Here is a 17,990-nt window from a genome sequence, read left to right as displayed (position 1 = left end):
TCTGACAAGTTTAAAGTATTCTACGGTAGAATGCGATATTAGTCGATATATATCCATATTGGTACTCTTCTTTTCTTTTATTTTAAAGGAATATATCAAAATTGCATAAAATATATTGACCAGTACGATATAATATTAAATACGAGACAATACATCCACAATACATCTCCTAGAATTATCTGACCAATACGATACTCTGATACTGATTCTCTAAAAAATAAAGAAAATTTTTAGTGCCACCCACTGACTTATCCCTTAAAATTAATGTCACTTCCTAAATTATCCAATTTATCAATCAAACCCCTCTAGGGTAAAAATATATTAAAGAAACTCCTTGTTTGTTAGGAAATCATAGTTTAAGTGTTGATGTAAGCAAGTGAAATATTCTAAAAGGACAAAAATACTTTTGAACAGAAACTCCACGCTCAACAAGTTTTTTCGTTTCTCTAGTATTTGTGACTATTCCTCTCTCAATCATAAATCCTCATAAAGTTTGAAAAATATGCACCATGAATAATATTTTAAACTTAGAATGTGGGGATAATATTAAAAATAAATAAATAAAAACTAATTCAGATTTACCATCTGACAAGAAGAATTCCATATCCTTACCAAACCGTTGAGCTGGTTCTTTTTTAATATATATATATATATATATTACAAATTATTATTATTATTATTTTTTTTTGGTATTAGTGCTTCTTTAATACTGGAAATGAAACGTCGCCGAATGGGTGCGAACCCAAGAGTGCGAACCCAAGACCTCCCCATGGGAGTCTGGGCTTTTAACCGCTCTACTAACCGTGGAGCTGGCTCTTGCTGCTGCATAATATTGTGGTCTGTTGCTCTTCTGCCACAGTTCACACGATGGTCTTGTGAGTGACATAGCACCATTCCAGCTTCTGCAATCAGAGCATAATTTTCTGTTGTCTCCACATCCTAACCGATATCAAGTATTACTTCATGTCCTGGAGCTGATTATCCATTAATGGAACCACAACCTTGTGAGGAAATATCTCTAGGTTCCATGTTTTAGACTGCTCCAGAGACCATCATTTGTTTTTCTACCAAAAAATAAGAAATCAATCATTTAAATGTGGTAAAATTCCAATAACAATATGCAGGCATTGAATCCATATTTAAAACCCTGGTGAACAGTCACAATTTCAGTTATTGTCGTCAATATCCTTAAAGAGCCATACTCGATTACCCTATGTGGGAATCAAACTGTAACGATACAATTGAACAAATTTATGAGAGAAAATTTCTTAGTAATATCAAACTCAAATTTACCAAAATCCTTCAGTGTACAGTTTCAGTGTACTAAAAATAATTGAAAAAATTGAGAACATTTACAGAATATGTGGCAAGCAATTTAGAAGCTCACCAACCAGCTAAATACTATTGATTCCAGTTATTGTTATACTAGATTGTGAAAACAAATAAAGCTATGATATTTTACAAGTGTGCTCAACAGAGCTCTGAATCTGGGTTTTTCTGGGAGTAGAATGACTAATCGTTGCCTGATCTTGTAGTCAACCACTCGCTTCACTTGAAAAATAACTTCCAAATTTCTCTGTCAGCTAGCTCTTTGATTACATGGGCACCAAAAATTCCTTCCTCGTCCACTAAACCTTTCAGGTGGCGTGCTCCACCATGGAAACGCACATAATTCCTCTTCATGGCCAAGTAAACTACTCCATAGTGAGGTCTTAAGCACTGGTTATCATTCAGAAGAACAGGGAGAAAAGCAACACAATTAGAGAAGGGAAGCAATAAGTAAATTTAGAAAGCTAAAAGGATCCAACCCCCAAAAGCATCAAAATATAAAAAGACCTCCACTTCCAGGGGAGGATGGGACAATGGTTATAAATATGCATCAGTCCGACATATAAAAAGAACAAAATAGATTTATGATCAAGAACTATGTGTTGCTTAGCATAATATATATCCAGATCCAATTACCACCGGAACCAACAAGAAATAGAATCATGGTACTAACCTGTTTCATGAGCGTGTACAGATTCTTCAAGGAGGTCACTGAGTATGGTATCTCGGTCATCAAGATAACATCATACCCGCCATCTCCTTGATCTGACTCGCTTGCTCTCTCCCAAGCCCTGCTTCCTGAGAGCTTCCTTGATCTTCTGGAGGATGACTCATGACCAATGACGCTACCATCCTGACTGCTACAGCCATCCATGAAATCCTCCTCAGAGAAGCTCACACTCACCCCAGTTGTCAATTCAACCCCTTCCTTCCTCACAACTGACAAGACTGTGTGCAGTTCTCTCCAATCTCCAGCATAAAAATGGACGTCAGGAGCCAATGCTTGCCTTGATGGTGTCAGGGGGCTTTCAGGTTGTCGGCTCTGCCTGTCCCGAGCCTGCTCCAGATTGGCAATGACATTTGGTATTGTTGTGCATCTCACAGACTCTGCATTAATATCCTGAAAATGCATGGTACCTGCACCCTGTAATTCAACCAGAAAAATGTCTTAGAAATAAAAAATCTGAATACCATAAGAAAAAATTTACTTCCTCGGGTGTTTCTTCCCCTTGCTTCTGAGGAAAAAAATAACCTCTTCCCTTTAAACTAAGCTGAAAATAGGTATTAAATAAACATGCCCAAGGAAGTGAATGACAAAGACCTACCACAATTGCACTATCATATTTTTTGTTAGATTACTAAATTGGATCAAAGTAGAAGTGATATAAAATCATATGCCAAAACAGCAACCAGAAACACACCTTTAAGCAAGCAAAAATCCCTGGAAGCCCATAGCCACAGCCAAGCTGCAATAGTAGCCAAGGAAATATGAATTTTAGACTTCTAAAGCATTAAAAAGGAATAGATTAAACTCAACATCCAAAGCAGTAAAACCAAGAAACAGAAAGAGAGAGAGAGAGAGAGAGAGAGAGAACAAAAAAAATTCTCTGAGTGCAAGGATGGTTTTCTTTTATATTTGTTTTATCACTATTATTATATTTTTAGACAAGTAGATCAAAAGGTGATCTAAAATTATGACACCTTAACTATAAGGATAGTTGAAGGAAATTTTTCATAAGAGGTACACCTAAAGAGTTTATGTAATCAAAATAAGATCTTGTTTAGTTATACCATACCTGTAACCTTTTTCTTCTATGAATAACAAACACCAGTTAGGATTGTGTTTTAGGGTTGTGTGGGGGCTATATTAAGGGAAAGAGAGGGACTGTGAAGGGGGTGAGAAGTGTTAGTTTTGGGGCAAGCTTGGCTCACAGGAGAGAGGAAGACCCTCAAGTTTTTGGGGCAATTCGGGTGATGATTCAGGATAGGGAGGTGCCTTGTATTGCAGTCTTGTGTTAACCACTTTTGTGTTAACTGAGTGCTTCTACAATTTTCTTTGAGTCCTGATTTATCTACGAATTGCAGTGTGTGGGGGGTATTGTGACATTGCTGCTGAGTTTGAGTGATGAAACATCATGCACAGGAGTGACTATCCAATTAACCCAGGGTATTACATAGGTTCTTATCATAATGCCATTAGGAAAGATGGAGTAACTGTTCACGTAAACAGTAAACATGAATAGCAACTCCAGTCCTAACTGAGTCCTAGTTTCTATTTTAGTCTTAGTTATAGTCTAAGTCTTATGTCAGCCAATGTGGCTTATATACATTGATGTAATAGCTGAGTTGAGCCTATGATTCAATTAATAAATTTTCATTTTGAGCATTGTTGCATTTTGAGATGGTCTTACTAATTTCCATATCTCTCTCCTATGATTCCCCTAAGCTGTCATACTCAATTTCCATTAAGGAAGCTTTCAAGATTGTAGAAAATCTTGAAAGTTCAAGGATTAATTCAAGCATCCCCCAGGCTGTTCTGCAATAGCATTGAGTTCTTTTTCTTCTAGTCCTCTGAATTCTGAACCTCAATCACAATTTTCTTTCTATTCTCGTTTTCCTTAAACCCTAGTCATTAAAACCTATCTCTAACCCAATCTAACCATTAGAAATCCATCCCATAGCCTGTGCCTATCATTCTCTTTTCCAAATAAAGAGTATACATCAAAATACCATCCAAAATGCCAAGGTTCTAAACCCCTTCCTTGAATTTACATACTCCCCAAAAAACCCAAATTTCCAACTTATACCTAGACCAATCTAGCCATTAAAATAGTCCCAAACTTAAGGAATTATTCTTATATAGCATTCCCCAAGTTTTCTCCACATTTCATCCCATTCCATTAACTTTTCATCCCATATCACAAAAACCTGCTTTATCCACCCATACACCCCATTACTCTAAATGTCTCCAAAACTATCCAACCACCATAACCTATTATGTTCTTATGTATCTCAAATCCTAATCAAATACCCCAAAACCTTAAAACCCTAAACCCTTACTTATTTTGAATTGAGATCCTAGAAGACTAGACTCTGGTTGATCCTACTCAATTTAGGGCTGCCTGGGGGGGGGGGGGGTTAGGGAGGCAGGGTTGGTATTTGGCATCTGTGTTTCTTTGACCAGGTTCAGCCATTTCTATTCAGTCTAAGGAAAACATCAGCATCTAATTTAGCAAAATCCTTATATGCTTGAAACATTTAAAAGAAACAGGAAATGTTACTTCCAATGAGAGGCACAAAATAACAAAAAGCACGAACAGTGAAACCTTTCGAGCATGGGCCTTACCTCCAGAACCCGTTTTCCTCTAAAACTCAGCTGCCCATCACGAATCTCATGCTTGAGAACATTAACAAGATCAATGGAACTATCCCAGACTTTTACTGACCCTGAAAAACAGAAAATTGTCATTTTTAATATTGGACAGTTGTAAGAAATACTACTAGCAATGTTAAACAAATTATTAAGACCAGCCACTGTGCCATGAAAAGCAGCTCTAGACCAGTAAATTTCAGCTAATAATTTCCATGGCTGAACTCTGATATCACATACTAACCTTCAGACTTTGAAGATATAGATTCTGAACTAGTGAATCCAATAATGTCGGCAACACTAACACTTCCCTGTGACATGAATTAAAAAACATATTGGTAAGCTTATATTAAAAGGATAGACCTATTACTATTTTCCCTACAATATATTGTTATCCACATTTTTTTGGAGCCAAGCTGAACACAGTATCCACTTAAAGACAAATATATCCCTTGATTCCATTTTACCATCTGTCCAGATTCCCAAGGACTTGGTGATTTTAATTAATATAAACTTATTCAAGATAAGTAAGGAAAATGAAGCCAAGTGCTGTGCGAGTCCAAATATGTTAAGATTGAATTTTTAGCACATCAATCACATAACATTGCATGAACGCAACAGTTCTGGCACATCAAAAACCATCAGCCAATAAAACAAAGAAAATACCATCGAAGGACAATCGAAGTGCCACACCCCAACAGAAAGAAAAAAAGAATGAAACCCAGCCACCCCCACACAGTGGAAAACAACCAAGCATTTGAGGTACCTTGAAGACATTGAGACCAGGCAAATCTACATTCTCGCTTGCATACTTATACGGGTGAGCTGTCTATGGAAAACACAATCAAAGCATGTTTGTCAATTCAAAACCGTATTCTCGAACAAATAGATCACCATAATATGAAAAACTGTCAACCTAATAGGTTACACAAGGTATAACAACATAAATCTCCCAGTCCTGAAGCATCAAGCAAGTCAATGTGATTCAAAACAAGGAAGGTAAGTTGGGAGAAGAAGAAAGCTACCTTTGAAGGTAGAATTTCAACTGCGGGTGATGGTGGTTGCACCTCCCTTTCCCAAATTGAAGAGAAGCTATGACTTGAACGATCGTTAGGCACCAGACCAGGTAGGCACTGAGCAAGTAGCGATGGTGCACGCATTGTAGAGTCCTTACTGGTTACTACCTCTATGTTCTGAAAAAAGATCACCTGTCAGAGCCACCAATTTTAGTTAGCCTCAAAATTCATTCCACCCAATAGAACCCATTAGAAATCGTAGATCCAGAATTAACTAAAACCATCGGCTCCAAAACTATGAAGTTCTAAATCTTATGAATCCCAAACCCAACTCGGAAAGAAGCTCCATGCTCTCACTAACTTTTCAAATTCAGAACAGATCAAAAGAAGAAGCAGATACTAAAGGGACAGAGAGTCTAATTCTAAAAGGAAAATAATCCCCAAACCTTGCAGACTACAAAGGGGACCGTTACAAATTTTCGCCAAAAATTGAAGAAGAGATCACCACAACCCAGGAATCAGAACCCAAAAATGAATGTAACTTAAAGAGGCAAACAATTTATGAAATGGAAAAAGGAAGAAAAAAAATGTTAAGAAATCAAATCAAATTAAAAATAGATTCAAATGCAAAACTATATCTAAAACTGCAACCTCCTCATATGATAAAATCCCAAGTAAAGAAAACAAGGTTATCAAGAATTGTAGTTAACAGACCTTCTAAAAGTCCAATCTAATGACAGAAACGATGGAAAGGCTGAATTTCAGTTTGGCTTCTTTCAGTCTCTCTTTGCAGATTCAAATTTAAACTAATTCAAAGATCTAAAGCATTCAAAGCTTGCAACTTCAGCGAAGAAACCGTAACGACTGACCGCCATGACTCTGTCAATCCCTTCCTTAAGTCAAAAACACACACAAGAAGAGAGAGAAAGAAGAGAGACTCTGAAACACTTTCAGACGACATGCAAGATGCAACTACAATTGAGGCACAAAGATCCGTAAAATTCCTCCATTGCTGCACCTTCAGATCAATACATTTCCGTAAATAAGAAAACTATTGAGGGTACTTTTGGTATTTTAGTCCCCTTCTCTCTAGAATATAATAATAAAGTAAGAAAGGAAGAAACGGAAGCGCGCCAGAAAACCGGGTATTCGGTCGGCCTTAACCAGTTCACCTGCGAGAAAAAAGCGTGGTGGGACCCAATCGAATGCCAGCTGGCTTAATACGTCAGCACGTACGTACGGCATGTTAATAGCATATTCCGTTAGGGTTATAAAATTTTATCTAGAATTTCTGTAACGATGTGTGGTTTGTACTTCTAACATACGCATCTGAGGGATAGGATTCCAAAATGTGTTAGTGCAAGCGTGCGGTCGTTGGGCGTGCGTGTGCAGTACTCCTTGTGGTGATTCTTCTCGTGGGTGTTGGAAAGACAAGAAAAGCAATCTTCCCATTAATAATGCTTGCGATGTGACGCTGTACAATCCAGCTCCTGTGCAGGGATCAGCGGAGATACAGTACCAATCATGCTTTTGGTCAAATTCTTGACTTTTTTTTGAACCCTAAATAAAAAAATACTATTGACTTTCTAGCCTTTCAGATTTTTTGGGCTGATAAGGGTAAAGAATCGTTGACGTGAGATGGAGGGAATGGGTCCATAAGTCACTCTTCCGATGCTTCTTCACCACGCAATAGAATCCCATGCGGGGTTTTCTATTACTATGAGTACTGACATAGACTCTATTCCTATTGTGTGGTGGAGAATCATTAATGATGCATATACTTCTTCTTTAATACGAATAAAACCCACCTCTAAAAATCGACAAATAAACGAGAAATAAGGCTTCCAGTGAATTTTAAATAGACCCCACTCCTATTATGTGGTTAAGAGTTTTTTCCTTAATATGAGTTTGACTTAATATGGTGAATATAATTCAATTCTCTTTGAATTGTGCATGGGTATATCCACCTCTAGAACTACAAACACCTCTAGTCCACTTTGTAGTTCTAGAGGTCGACCCTTCTAAATGTGTGGTAAGGAATGTGCGGGGTACAATTTTCTAGTTCTTGGGTAAAGGATTTGTATACTTTCTCTTTGTAGAATGCCTGTTTTTTGTCTTTTAATTAAGATTTGATTTCCCTATATGTAGCTTTAAAGACATTGGATGGCTAGGGGCATAAGTGTAATTATACAATTTCTCTCCTACCGTCCATGAAAAGTTAGGATCCTCTACCCTCAAGGTTAGAGGAAAACACTGTCTTTGTCACATATTTAGAAGAGGGGTTTACCTAACACATTTTTCTTCTACGTGCTTCTGTAAACATGTATATTACATCCTTTAACTGCTTTCACTTTCGTTCTCCAATCAGCATCTCCACTCCCAACCACCATTGATTTTTTCAATTCATCTTCAGCCCTACTCCTATGCTTGTGGTGGGATATTTCTGCTATCTTCTACCAACTAAAATGTGGAATCTTAACAGGCATTTTGGAAGATACCACTTTGTTGCTTCTTTGATGGAACCTTCCAACCACCTCATTTGGCAGCCAAGGTAATGGAAATTTTTTTTCTTATCAAAAAAAAAAAGTGAAACTTCGTTTGCTATCAATATCTTATTGGGTATTTGTATTTTAAGAAATTGCAGTCTTTGGATCCCATCCTTGGCTTCTAAAATGGGCTAATGGGCTTATAATTACCTCTACTCAGCCCGGCCCATAATTTCATTTGGGCCTGATTCCAGATAACCAAGCTTCCCTTCTCAATCCTCCTGTACTTTCTCACAGATTCTGCAATAGCATAAGCCCAAGAGAGCTTGCCGGTTCAACTCAATCTGTTCAAGGAACCAGATGCACAACTCAACCTCAAGCAAAGCATCTCTCTTTCCTTCTCCATATTTACTTACCAGCTGAAAACTGGATGTCCATTTCCCTCCACATTCAAGTATTCTTAGTTAACCCAGATTCTCAACACACAAACCCATATAGAAATTCTCTCTTCCAGCAATAGATAAGGAGCAGGTGACATTAACTAAGAAATTATGTTTGTTTGTTGTTAGCAACCAAGAAAATGAATCATGGGTGGAGTTCTAACCTCCCTGATTGTCTAACTACTGGTCCCCTTAGTAAGTGCACTAATCTGCAGGGAACCCAATTGCATATTATCAATGGAACTGTCATTGTTCGCCGCCCGACTCATCGCCGGCGAGTTTCTGGAAAGTCAGTTTCAATCCAAGTCTACAGTAACACCTCAATTGATTCTGGTAATTGTTACAGGTTTCAAATTTTTGTTGTTTCTTATATCAGTAACTCAATTAACAAATAAGGTCTTGTTCATTATTGTTAACAGCCAATGGGAGAGCTAGAATCAGTGACCAAGCAAACTTGAGTCATGGCAAGAAAGCCAAACATAATGGGGAGAAAACCATAATTTACAGGATTAAGTTCCATGTAGATACAGAATTTGGAGTACCTGGGGCCTTCTCCATCAAAAACCATAGCACACAGGAGTTCTTCCTGATCTCTGCCACTCTTGAGGTGCTTGATAATCACAGGAAAATTCATTTCGACTGCAACTCCTGGATTTATCCATTTAGTAAGACAAACTCTGGCCGCGTGTTCTTCTCTAATGCTGTATGTGACCCATCTCCCCCTTGTCCCATTTTTTAACTCTAAATAATAACTTGCAACTGATATGAATGCAAATGTATATATGTAGTGTTACCTTCCAAATCAAACACCAGAAGCTCTAAGGCCATTGAGAGAAGAAGAACTTCATAGCTTGAGAGGGGATGGAACTGGAGAAAGACAAGAATGGGAGAGAATCTATGATTATGATTACTACAATGATCTTGGAAGTCCAGATAAAGGCCCTGAACATGCAAGACCAGTCCTTGGTGGATCAGAAGAGTACCCATATCCTCGTCGAGGAAGAACAGGCAGGCCTCCTACGAAGGAAGGTACATATATAATTTTCTAATCTTCTAATCTTTTTTTCATTGTTCTTCATACTGTAAAGATAATCTCATTGTTCTTTATGTGTAGATCCTTTGACAGAGAGTAGACCAAAAGCTATGAATCTAGACATCTATGTTCCTCCAGATGAAAGATTCAGTCCCCAGAAAATGACTGAATTCATATCAAATTCAATTGAAGCAATCATACATTTCTTGGTCCCCGAGGCGAAAGCCTTGTTTAGGAATGAATCCGGCAGCATCAAATCATTCAAGGATATACATGACATTTATTACAAGGACAGCAACAAAGACAACCCAAATAAGGTGTTGGAAGGATGGGTAGCAGAGAAATTAAAGAAACTAGTTCCAGAGGACTTTATCAAAGAGATCAATAACAGAAGTAGAAAACCTCAACATCATGATGTTAAATTTCCACCTCCTCAAATTATAAAAAGTAAGGACAGGCATACATTACTTGAATTTGAAGTATTCATTTTTTTTCTTCTTTTTCAGGTTAGTTAAACTTAACCCTGTTTTCTTGATCTAATTTAGAGAATGAAATGGCTTGGAAGGATGATGAAGAATTTGGAAGAGAAATGCTTGCTGGGGTTAATGCAGCTAAAATTGAATGCTTGGTAATTCTCAAACAAATTTAGGATACAATAGAACTTTGAATGAGTCATCTCTTGCCAAACCTGCAAACCAGATTTGTTCAAAATTAATATTTTCTTGGCAGACATTTCCATCCGAAGGTGAAGATGAAAACATGATCTATACTAGCATAGAGGCAGAACATTTGGAGGATAAATTGGATGGTTTAGATATTGCTGAGGTAACTTACTAGTTCTTCCATTATCTTAATAATGTCAGTTAGAGGATTCATGTTGGATTACAATTTTTAATTGTAGGCAGTGACACAACAAAGGATTTTCATGTTGGATCACCATGACTATCTCCTTCCATTCCTAGAGAGGATAGACACACAGGATGCATGTGCATTTGCATCCCGCACCCTTTTATTCCTGAGGGAGAATGCAACCCTAAAGCCAATCGCGATTGAGTTAAGCTTGCCGGGTCTAACCAGTAGAGTATTTCTTCCAGCTACTGTTGGCACTGAAGCATCACTGTGGCACCTTGCAAAGACTCATGTTGTTGTTAATGATTCTGGTTATCATCAGTTGATAAGCCATTGGTGAGTGTCTGAATGTCATCTCTTCTACATTTAGAATTTACAATCTCATTTAATTCTCTTTGTATATTGTGACTTCATCCATCCCAATTCCCCAACTAGGTTAAAGACACATGCTGTCATTGAACCTTTTATCATTGCAACTAGAAGGCAGTTGAGTGTGATGCATCCAATTTACAAATTGCTAGAGCCTCACTTCAAAGATACCATGCATATAAATGCGATTTCTCGCAGCATCCTCATCAACTCTGGTGGAATTCTAGAGAAGACATTGTTCTTAGGCAAGCTATCAATGGAGTTGTCTTCTGCACTCTACAAAGATTGGAACTTCAGAGACCAATCTCTTCCTAATGATCTCCTCAAGAGGTATATTTACTTGTTAACAACTTCTATATATTGGGGGAAAGAAAACCCAAAAATCTTATTTCATACTGTTATATAAAAGCATGAACATTTATATCCAGGCATCTAGCAGTTAAAGATGAGGCAAGCCCAACAGGAGTGAAACTTATCTTTGATGACTATCCTTATGGTGCTGATGGGCTAGAGATTTGGAATGCCATAAAGATATGGGTGAAGGAGTATTGCTCAATCTACTATATCTCTGATGATGCTGTTCTTTCTGATGTTGAAATTCAAGCATGGTGGTCAGAAATTCGAAACACAGGTCATGGTGACAAGCGCGATGAGAATTGGTGGTACAATATGGATACCATATCTGAGCTAGTTGAAGCTCTAACAACCCTTATATGGATTGCTTCTGCATTTCATGCCTCTGTCAACTTTGGGCAATATGATTATGCTGGCTATCTTCCTAATCGTCCTTCGCTTTGTCGGAGATTTGTTCCATGGGAAGGAACATTTGTATTTGCAGAGTTTCTTAAAGACCCGGAAAAGTACTATCTCAAGATGTTGCCTCAGAGATTTGAGATGACTCTAAGTATAGCACTGATGGAAGTTCTCTCAAAGCACACAAGTGAAGAAGTTTACTTGGGTCAGACAAGATCATTGGAGTGGACAAACAATGAAGAGGTTCACAAGAAGTTCAAAAAATTTGCAGAGAGTCTTAAAGTGATAGAAAAGAGAATCATTGAAAGGAATAACAACCCCAGGCTTAAGAACAGGTTAGGACCTGCAAAAATTCCATATACACTGTTATACCCTGATACATCTAACGTGAGCTCCAAAGGTGGAATTACAGGGAAGGGAATTCCTAATAGTGTATCAATTTAGTAGTTCTAATAAGGGTTTCTTGTTTTGTATTAGGGAGTGAGATTGATGTTGTGATTGAGATCCATTCATTCTGTAAATGGGTTTGTTGTACGCATGGAAAGGAACAGCCTTAAATGGAACTTTTTCCTTCTTTTCTTTCTTTTTTGTATAATACGAGTTAAATGATTTCAGTAAATGGAAATGCAAAAACTATTATATTGGGAGAGTTTTCCTGTTTTTAATTTATTAATTTATTATTTATATATCTTGGTTTTCTAGAGTATTGAAAATTTCATACTTGATTGATTAAACAGTTGTTTTTAGAAAAGGTGATTGCTTCAATTAGTACGATGCCCCTCTTAGTATTTCCAAATTCAGACAAGTTTATTTGGACAGGATCAAGGACTAGTAAGATTATGGTCAAGGCACTCTATAACAAGGTTTAAAGTATCCCATGATACCATGCGATACTAGCCGATACGTATCCATATTTGACCCAACCGATACGATACATCTCGATAAGTTTCTCCATTGAATTACACTAAAATACATTAACTAGAGCGATACAATACTCGATACAGGACAATACGTCTCTTAAAATCACAAGACCAATACGATATTCGATACCGATACTTTAAACCTTGCTCTATAATGCTTTGAGATTGGAATTCCTTTTGGCAAGGAAGGGAAAGGCATCTTCTTATAGGTTGTCTTCATAGATCTCTATCCCTTTAGAGGTTTGGCATTTTATTTGGAGTGCACCTGTGTTACCCAAGATTAAACACCTTTTCATGGCGAGGTTGTGCGGAGGGTCTTCCGACGGGGAGGTGATGGCGCTAAGGAATATTAAGATTGATATTCGCCGTATTTACTATGGTAAGGAGATGGAATCGTTTAATCAAATTATTTTGGAGTGTGCATTTGCACAGGCTGTTTGGTTTGCGAGTGAGTTGTCATACATCCCTCCTTCGAATGACCGCTTGTTTGTTCTTATGTTGGTAGCCATGGATTATCAAAAATGATTTCATCTTTAAAAGAAGAACTTGGTCACCCTCCCAGGTGGTCGTAGAGGCTACAAGAAGAGCGAAGGAATTTATTCATAGTTTGCTTTTTACACAAGTTACTCGAAAACAGTGCTAAATCGAGTTTGGTTGGACATTGGGAGGCCCCACTGATGGGGTGGATTAAGGTCAATGTTGATGCCTATGGTGGTGCTCAATGTGGGGTGGGTATTGTGGCCCGTGATCATTTGGATAATATTTTATTGGCAGTGTTAGATCCGTATCCATTGGCTTTTGGCTCAACTCTTGTTGGGGAGGCATTGGCTCTTAAGAAGGCTATGCTTTATGTGTTTCAAAAGGATTGGCAGTGAATCATCTTTAAATATGAATATCTTGAGCTCATTCATTGTTGCTTTGGGAAGTTGAGTCCAACCCGAGTTTGTATTGACTATTGAGGTTATTGTCAAGGACATTTTACATTGTGCCTCTTATTTGGAGGATTGTTGTTTTTCTTTTGTTATTAGAGCCCGCAATTTTGTAGTAGGAAGGCCCAGTTAATTGAGGGTACAACTGTTTGACTGCTTTCCACTCATTGGCTCAGATATTGTTTCTCTCTTGCCTCGACTTTTCCTAAATAAGTAAGTTTCTTGCCAAAAAGAGAAAATTCAGAAGAAAAAAAAAGAAGAAGAAGAGAACGAAGATAATTAATAGGAAGGAGTGAGAATGGAGAGAATTAATGTGTTATTAAGGAGAAATATATATTAGTGATTAATGTATAGAAAAGCCAAATAAAGCTAATAAAATCTAAATATTTAGGTAATTTATAGTGACTCAAATGATTTCAATAAATAGAATTCCATAAATTTTGATGTGGGATGGATTATTATTATTATTATGGAGAGAGATATATTTATGATTATTGTATGGAAATTATTGTAAAAATTTGTAGGTAATTAAGCAATAAAAGATTTTCCATGCCTCCATACTTTTGTTATAAATGGTTTTACCAATTTTTTTTTTTTAAACTTTTGTTATATATAGTAGTATAATATTGTTCAACAAAATAATATGATATGATGCTGGAAAAAAGAACATTTTTTTTATTTTGAAACTAAGGCTTTTTCAAGTTGACTACATCTCCAAAGGATCCTTAGGGCCAAAGGCGAAGTCTGTAATATATTTAGATAGTTATAATTTAAAAAGCTATATCTTGAGGATATTCTCGAGGCGGAGTTCGAATCCTTTACCTGGCTTGCTGTCTTGTGCTATGCTCACACTTCTCCAACACAGGAATAGGGCTCACTTGGGGTGGAGGGGGTCCACCGCTAAATTTTTTAAAAATAAAATTTAGAGATGGATTCCCCTCCCAATTTGTGGTGGGACCGTGCGAAGCACGAATTTTTACTCTAACGGATAGAGATTAAAAAGTAAAAAGAAAACCATTAAACCATTTAAAGAAACAACTAGCGCGGGAAACGCCTATTTTGCCTTCACCTGAAATAAGTTGCATTAAACCATCAACTCTACTACCTCTAATTCCTTTACTCCTTTTAGGGTTTCTAGATTTTCAGTTACTTGTTGGAATTTCGAACTGTATCTGTTTCAGCTTCCGTGAAATCATTTCTAATTCTTCGATCAGTTACAAACATGCGAGACTCGAGGTAGACAAAGTTCTGTTCTTTAATCTCATTTTCTTATCTTCAATTCTTTATACTGTACTTGTTCTTTTACGAATTTTCAGTTCTACGAACTATCTTTTGCTAAGGATTTGTGATTATGTTTGGTCATCAAGTATCTGATTTGTAATTTGAAAATAAAAAAATTAAAATTCAGATATTCATCAAGTTTGAGAAATTACAACATTTTGAAATTGAGTTTTTCCTTTACTCTGTTCTCAGATTATGAGCTTTACAGGAAAAGATTCCAAATTTCATTTTTTATTATCCTAGTTTATCCCTTTTTTTTTGCAGTTTAACGATTTGTTATACTTTCTTTTCTTTTTGTTTATGCGTCTTGGAGACCTGTTTAGCCGTGAATTAGGTTAAAAGTCACATTTAATGACCAGAAGTAAGCTAGGAGAAGACGAATTCATGTCTGTTAGTCTAGTTGAAGGATGTTAATCCTCATGGTCTACCACTAGATGCTTCTTGTTAGTTTAATATTACTTCGGAATATTCTGCAATTGGCTTTGACTCTAAGTTTGAATTGAAAAGATGTAATTTGGGTGCCTTCAATGCTTGACCTGGTATCCAAGTCATGAGATTATTCTTAAGACATTCCAGTTACTTCATTTTCTTTCTGATTATGTTATAGTGATAAACTCCTTCTAAGTTATTGGAATATGTTCTTGATCCCAAAGGGTAATTTTGTTTTCAATTTTTTCATATTTTTTATTTCTCCAATTGATAAACATTTTTTGGGTTTTTTTTTTGGGCCAAATGATTAACATTCTTCATACAACCAGTGAATGTCACAGACCATACTTATGAAGGGGGTTTCCCCTTCATCTTCAATGCAGAAGAAGAATAGTGCCATATCTCGAAGAAATTATCGGATCTGTAGGTCTACTTCAGTGGGCAATAAAGTTGATGAAAGAGGGGCTATCCATAAGCATGGTAAGAAGGCTGCTGCTGCTTTTCAAGAATTAGAGGATGTTGCAGTAGATGATCAAGTGGAGAATGCAAGATTGGATGCTGAGAGTGATTGTATGTGGTTGTCTTTGGATTGCAAGTGTCCTTTATGTGGTTTTGATGATCCTATTTTATGGGATATTTGTGAACTTGAATCAAATGGCTTGCCTTTTGACAAATGGTGCTCCCCATTACCATCAAGAAGTTCTGATTTTTCATTAGGTAAAGGCACACGTTTCTTTGATGGTTCTAAGGCAAGTCCTATAGAAGAGGCATCTTTGGTTCTTGAAAGAACCTCAAATGGTGCAGAATCGGTTGGGTGTGAAGATCCAAAGGAAAAAGATGGGTGGCTACTGAATTCAGCTGCAAATTGCCTAAAAAGTACTTCTTTTTCTTCTTCTGAGAGTGTTGAATCACAGTATGAATCCTCTCTGTTTGAGGGCTTTTCAGTTTGTAGCAGTGCTTGGACATCTCTTAGTACCCTTGATGATGCTTCCTCTCTGATAAGGGAATTTGATCAAGCAGGTATTCAGCTTTTGGATCTTGATAGTGAAGACTCAGAGTGGGTGTCAGATAAAGACCCTGAGTTCAATGTTCTTCAGTCTGATTCCCTCTACCCATCTTATAATGTCAAAGAGACTTTTGAGGTTGGACCTTCTCAATGTGATTCTTTTCTATCAGTTCAGCAAAAACATAAAGAATTCAGTCACACTTTACCTTCAGTGAGTGTATCAGAGGCTACCAATCAAGGAGATGTAAATACTGATGAACCTCTCTTTTGGCCAGTTGGGCAAAAAATTGAGTGGAATGATGAAATAGCTTCGGATTCATTTTGCATTTCACCGCGCAAGAGTGAAATGAAGATTATGTCTTGCAGAAGATTGCACACTCCAAGGTCAACTGGACTAAGACTGAATGAACGAAAGAAGGATCTGATCAAAGGAGAATGTAAGAGAAAGATTGTGTTTAATTCAGGATCAAAGCTAGAATGCAAAAATACACAAGGGGAGATGTTAATCCGTCGGAGAAGTACCCTGTCTGCAAGGTTAAGTGGATCTTTCACAGGTTCCATGAATAAGGTACTTCCAGAGATGAAAGATAAAAAGGAAGAACTTACCAATGACATAGTCCAGAGTAAGGCATTGGTGAATGATTTTGAATTCTTAGAGAAATGTTTGGTATCAAAGGAAGATATCCCAATTGAGACTTTGATTGGCCTTAATGAATTTGATGGTCATGAGGGGGTTGATGCAGAATTCAACCAAGATCAGTTTTTGTTAGACGAGTAAGCTTTCTGGGAATCCAATCATCCTGTTGTTTTGAAAGAAAGGGTGACTGATTTCTATAACAATACGGCAGGCAAATGTATATTTTGCTATACAACATGTATATCTTTTAGCACCATTTCCTTCTTGAGTATTTTCTCATGCAAGCTGGTATATAGCCAAACAGATTGAACCTGAGATACATCCAAGCCTAAAATTTCTCATTTGTAATAAAACAAATTTTTTTTTGTGGGGCAGACACCAATCGAATAGAAACATAAACAAATCGAAGGAACATAAAGATTTAACGTAGTTTAGACACCAATGTGGTGTGCTACGTTCAATGATGAAGAACTTCACTAGGTAGGAAGAAGATTACGATAAAGATCTCTCATCCAATTGTCAAAATGGTGTTACAGACTTATTGAGTCGGATTGTACCATAAAACTATCTCACAAATAGGGTCATTTTAATCGCCCATCAAAATATGTCGATGTAGCTTCTTTTGACATATGTTGAATTCATAAACCATATTAACCCTTAGTTATATGATTAATTTCGGATCTAATACTCTAAATGTCATTTTCACCTTAAGAAAGGGAAGAAAAAGTAAAGAAAAACACATTTCCCATACAGTTGCATACTTGATCCACTCACATTGATTTAGCTTCAATTGGACAAAGGTCACACAACATGATTGCCATCGCAAAAACATATGATCGTTCGTTTCATTCTTTATACATTGTTTTCATGTTCACATTAATTTTACATGGAAAATCAAATCCATAAAAACAATTTTGGAAGATAAATCTATTTTTTCCTTACTTGGCCAAAAATAAATCGTACCCAAATTAATTTAACATTAAACCATTCACAAATTGCGCCACACGAATGAGTAATGAATGATATTTGAATAATAAATTAATCAACCTATTTTTAAAATACAAAAGGGCAATTTTGTCATTTCAATGTAATTAACTCAAACTGTACTCGTTGTTTTGGAGTCTGGATCACCTATCCTGACAT

At 36.9% G+C, this 17,990-nt stretch overlaps 2 protein-coding genes across 3 annotated transcripts; one reads left to right on the top strand and one right to left on the bottom strand.

Annotated features, from left to right (window-relative positions):
* Positions 1–1,264: 1,264 nt before the first annotated feature.
* On the bottom strand, positions 1,265–6,737 carry LOC149008499 (S-adenosyl-L-methionine-dependent methyltransferases superfamily protein). 2 transcript variants are annotated; one of them, XM_089166651.1, is made up of 8 exons: positions 6,430–6,737; positions 5,725–5,907; positions 5,466–5,528; positions 4,944–5,010; positions 4,676–4,776; positions 2,751–2,795; positions 2,003–2,473; positions 1,265–1,719 (listed from the first exon to the last, which is right to left on the bottom strand). In XM_089166651.1, exons 2-8 carry the CDS (start codon positions 5,857–5,859, stop codon positions 1,549–1,551), a joined length of 1,053 nt encoding a protein of 350 aa, XP_089022777.1. In that variant the 5' UTR covers positions 5,860–5,907; positions 6,430–6,737; the 3' UTR covers positions 1,265–1,548. The 2 variants fall into 2 exon arrangements, with proteins under 2 accessions (XP_089022777.1, XP_089022778.1); XM_089166652.1 differs by lacking the exon at positions 5,466–5,528.
* A 1,932-nt stretch (positions 6,738–8,669) lies between these two features.
* LOC149008498 (linoleate 9S-lipoxygenase A-like) lies at positions 8,670–12,268 on the top strand. The gene is made up of 9 exons (XM_089165871.1): positions 8,670–8,974; positions 9,061–9,344; positions 9,430–9,670; positions 9,756–10,121; positions 10,220–10,302; positions 10,404–10,499; positions 10,576–10,859; positions 10,959–11,222; positions 11,321–12,268. The coding sequence occupies exons 1-9, from the start codon at positions 8,782–8,784 to the stop codon at positions 12,087–12,089; spliced, it is 2,580 nt and encodes an 859-aa protein (XP_089021997.1). The 5' UTR covers positions 8,670–8,781; the 3' UTR covers positions 12,090–12,268.
* Positions 12,269–17,990: the final 5,722 nt, after the last annotated feature.

This window comes from Hakea prostrata, chromosome 8 (genome assembly GCF_041222555.1).
Source record: "Hakea prostrata isolate BN-2017 chromosome 8, UWA_Hpros_2, whole genome shotgun sequence".
Lineage (NCBI taxonomy): Eukaryota > Viridiplantae > Streptophyta > Magnoliopsida > Proteales > Proteaceae > Hakea > Hakea prostrata.
The sequence above is the reverse complement of the archived record's forward strand: the minus strand, read 5'-3'. Positions and strand labels throughout refer to the sequence as shown.

Excerpts from the sequence above, each read along its gene's own strand:
- LOC149008499 (XM_089166651.1), bottom strand. The coding sequence starts at position 5,859 with ATGCGTGCACCATCGCTACTTGCTCAGTGCCTACCTGGTCTGGTGCCT. Across the intron at positions 4,777-4,943 it reads TATATCTTCAAAGTCTGAAG|GGTCAGTAAAAGTCTGGGAT; the intron begins GTTAGTATGTGA and ends TCTGTTTTTCAG. Across the intron at positions 2,796-4,675 it reads GAGGAAAACGGGTTCTGGAG|CTTGGCTGTGGCTATGGGCT; the intron begins GTAAGGCCCATG and ends CTACTATTGCAG.
- LOC149008498 (XM_089165871.1), top strand. The coding sequence starts at position 8,782 with ATGAATCATGGGTGGAGTTCTAACCTCCCTGATTGTCTAACTACTGGT. Across the intron at positions 9,345-9,429 it reads GCGTGTTCTTCTCTAATGCT|TGTTACCTTCCAAATCAAAC; the intron begins GTATGTGACCCA and ends GTATATATGTAG. Across the intron at positions 9,671-9,755 it reads CAGGCCTCCTACGAAGGAAG|ATCCTTTGACAGAGAGTAGA; the intron begins GTACATATATAA and ends CTTTATGTGTAG.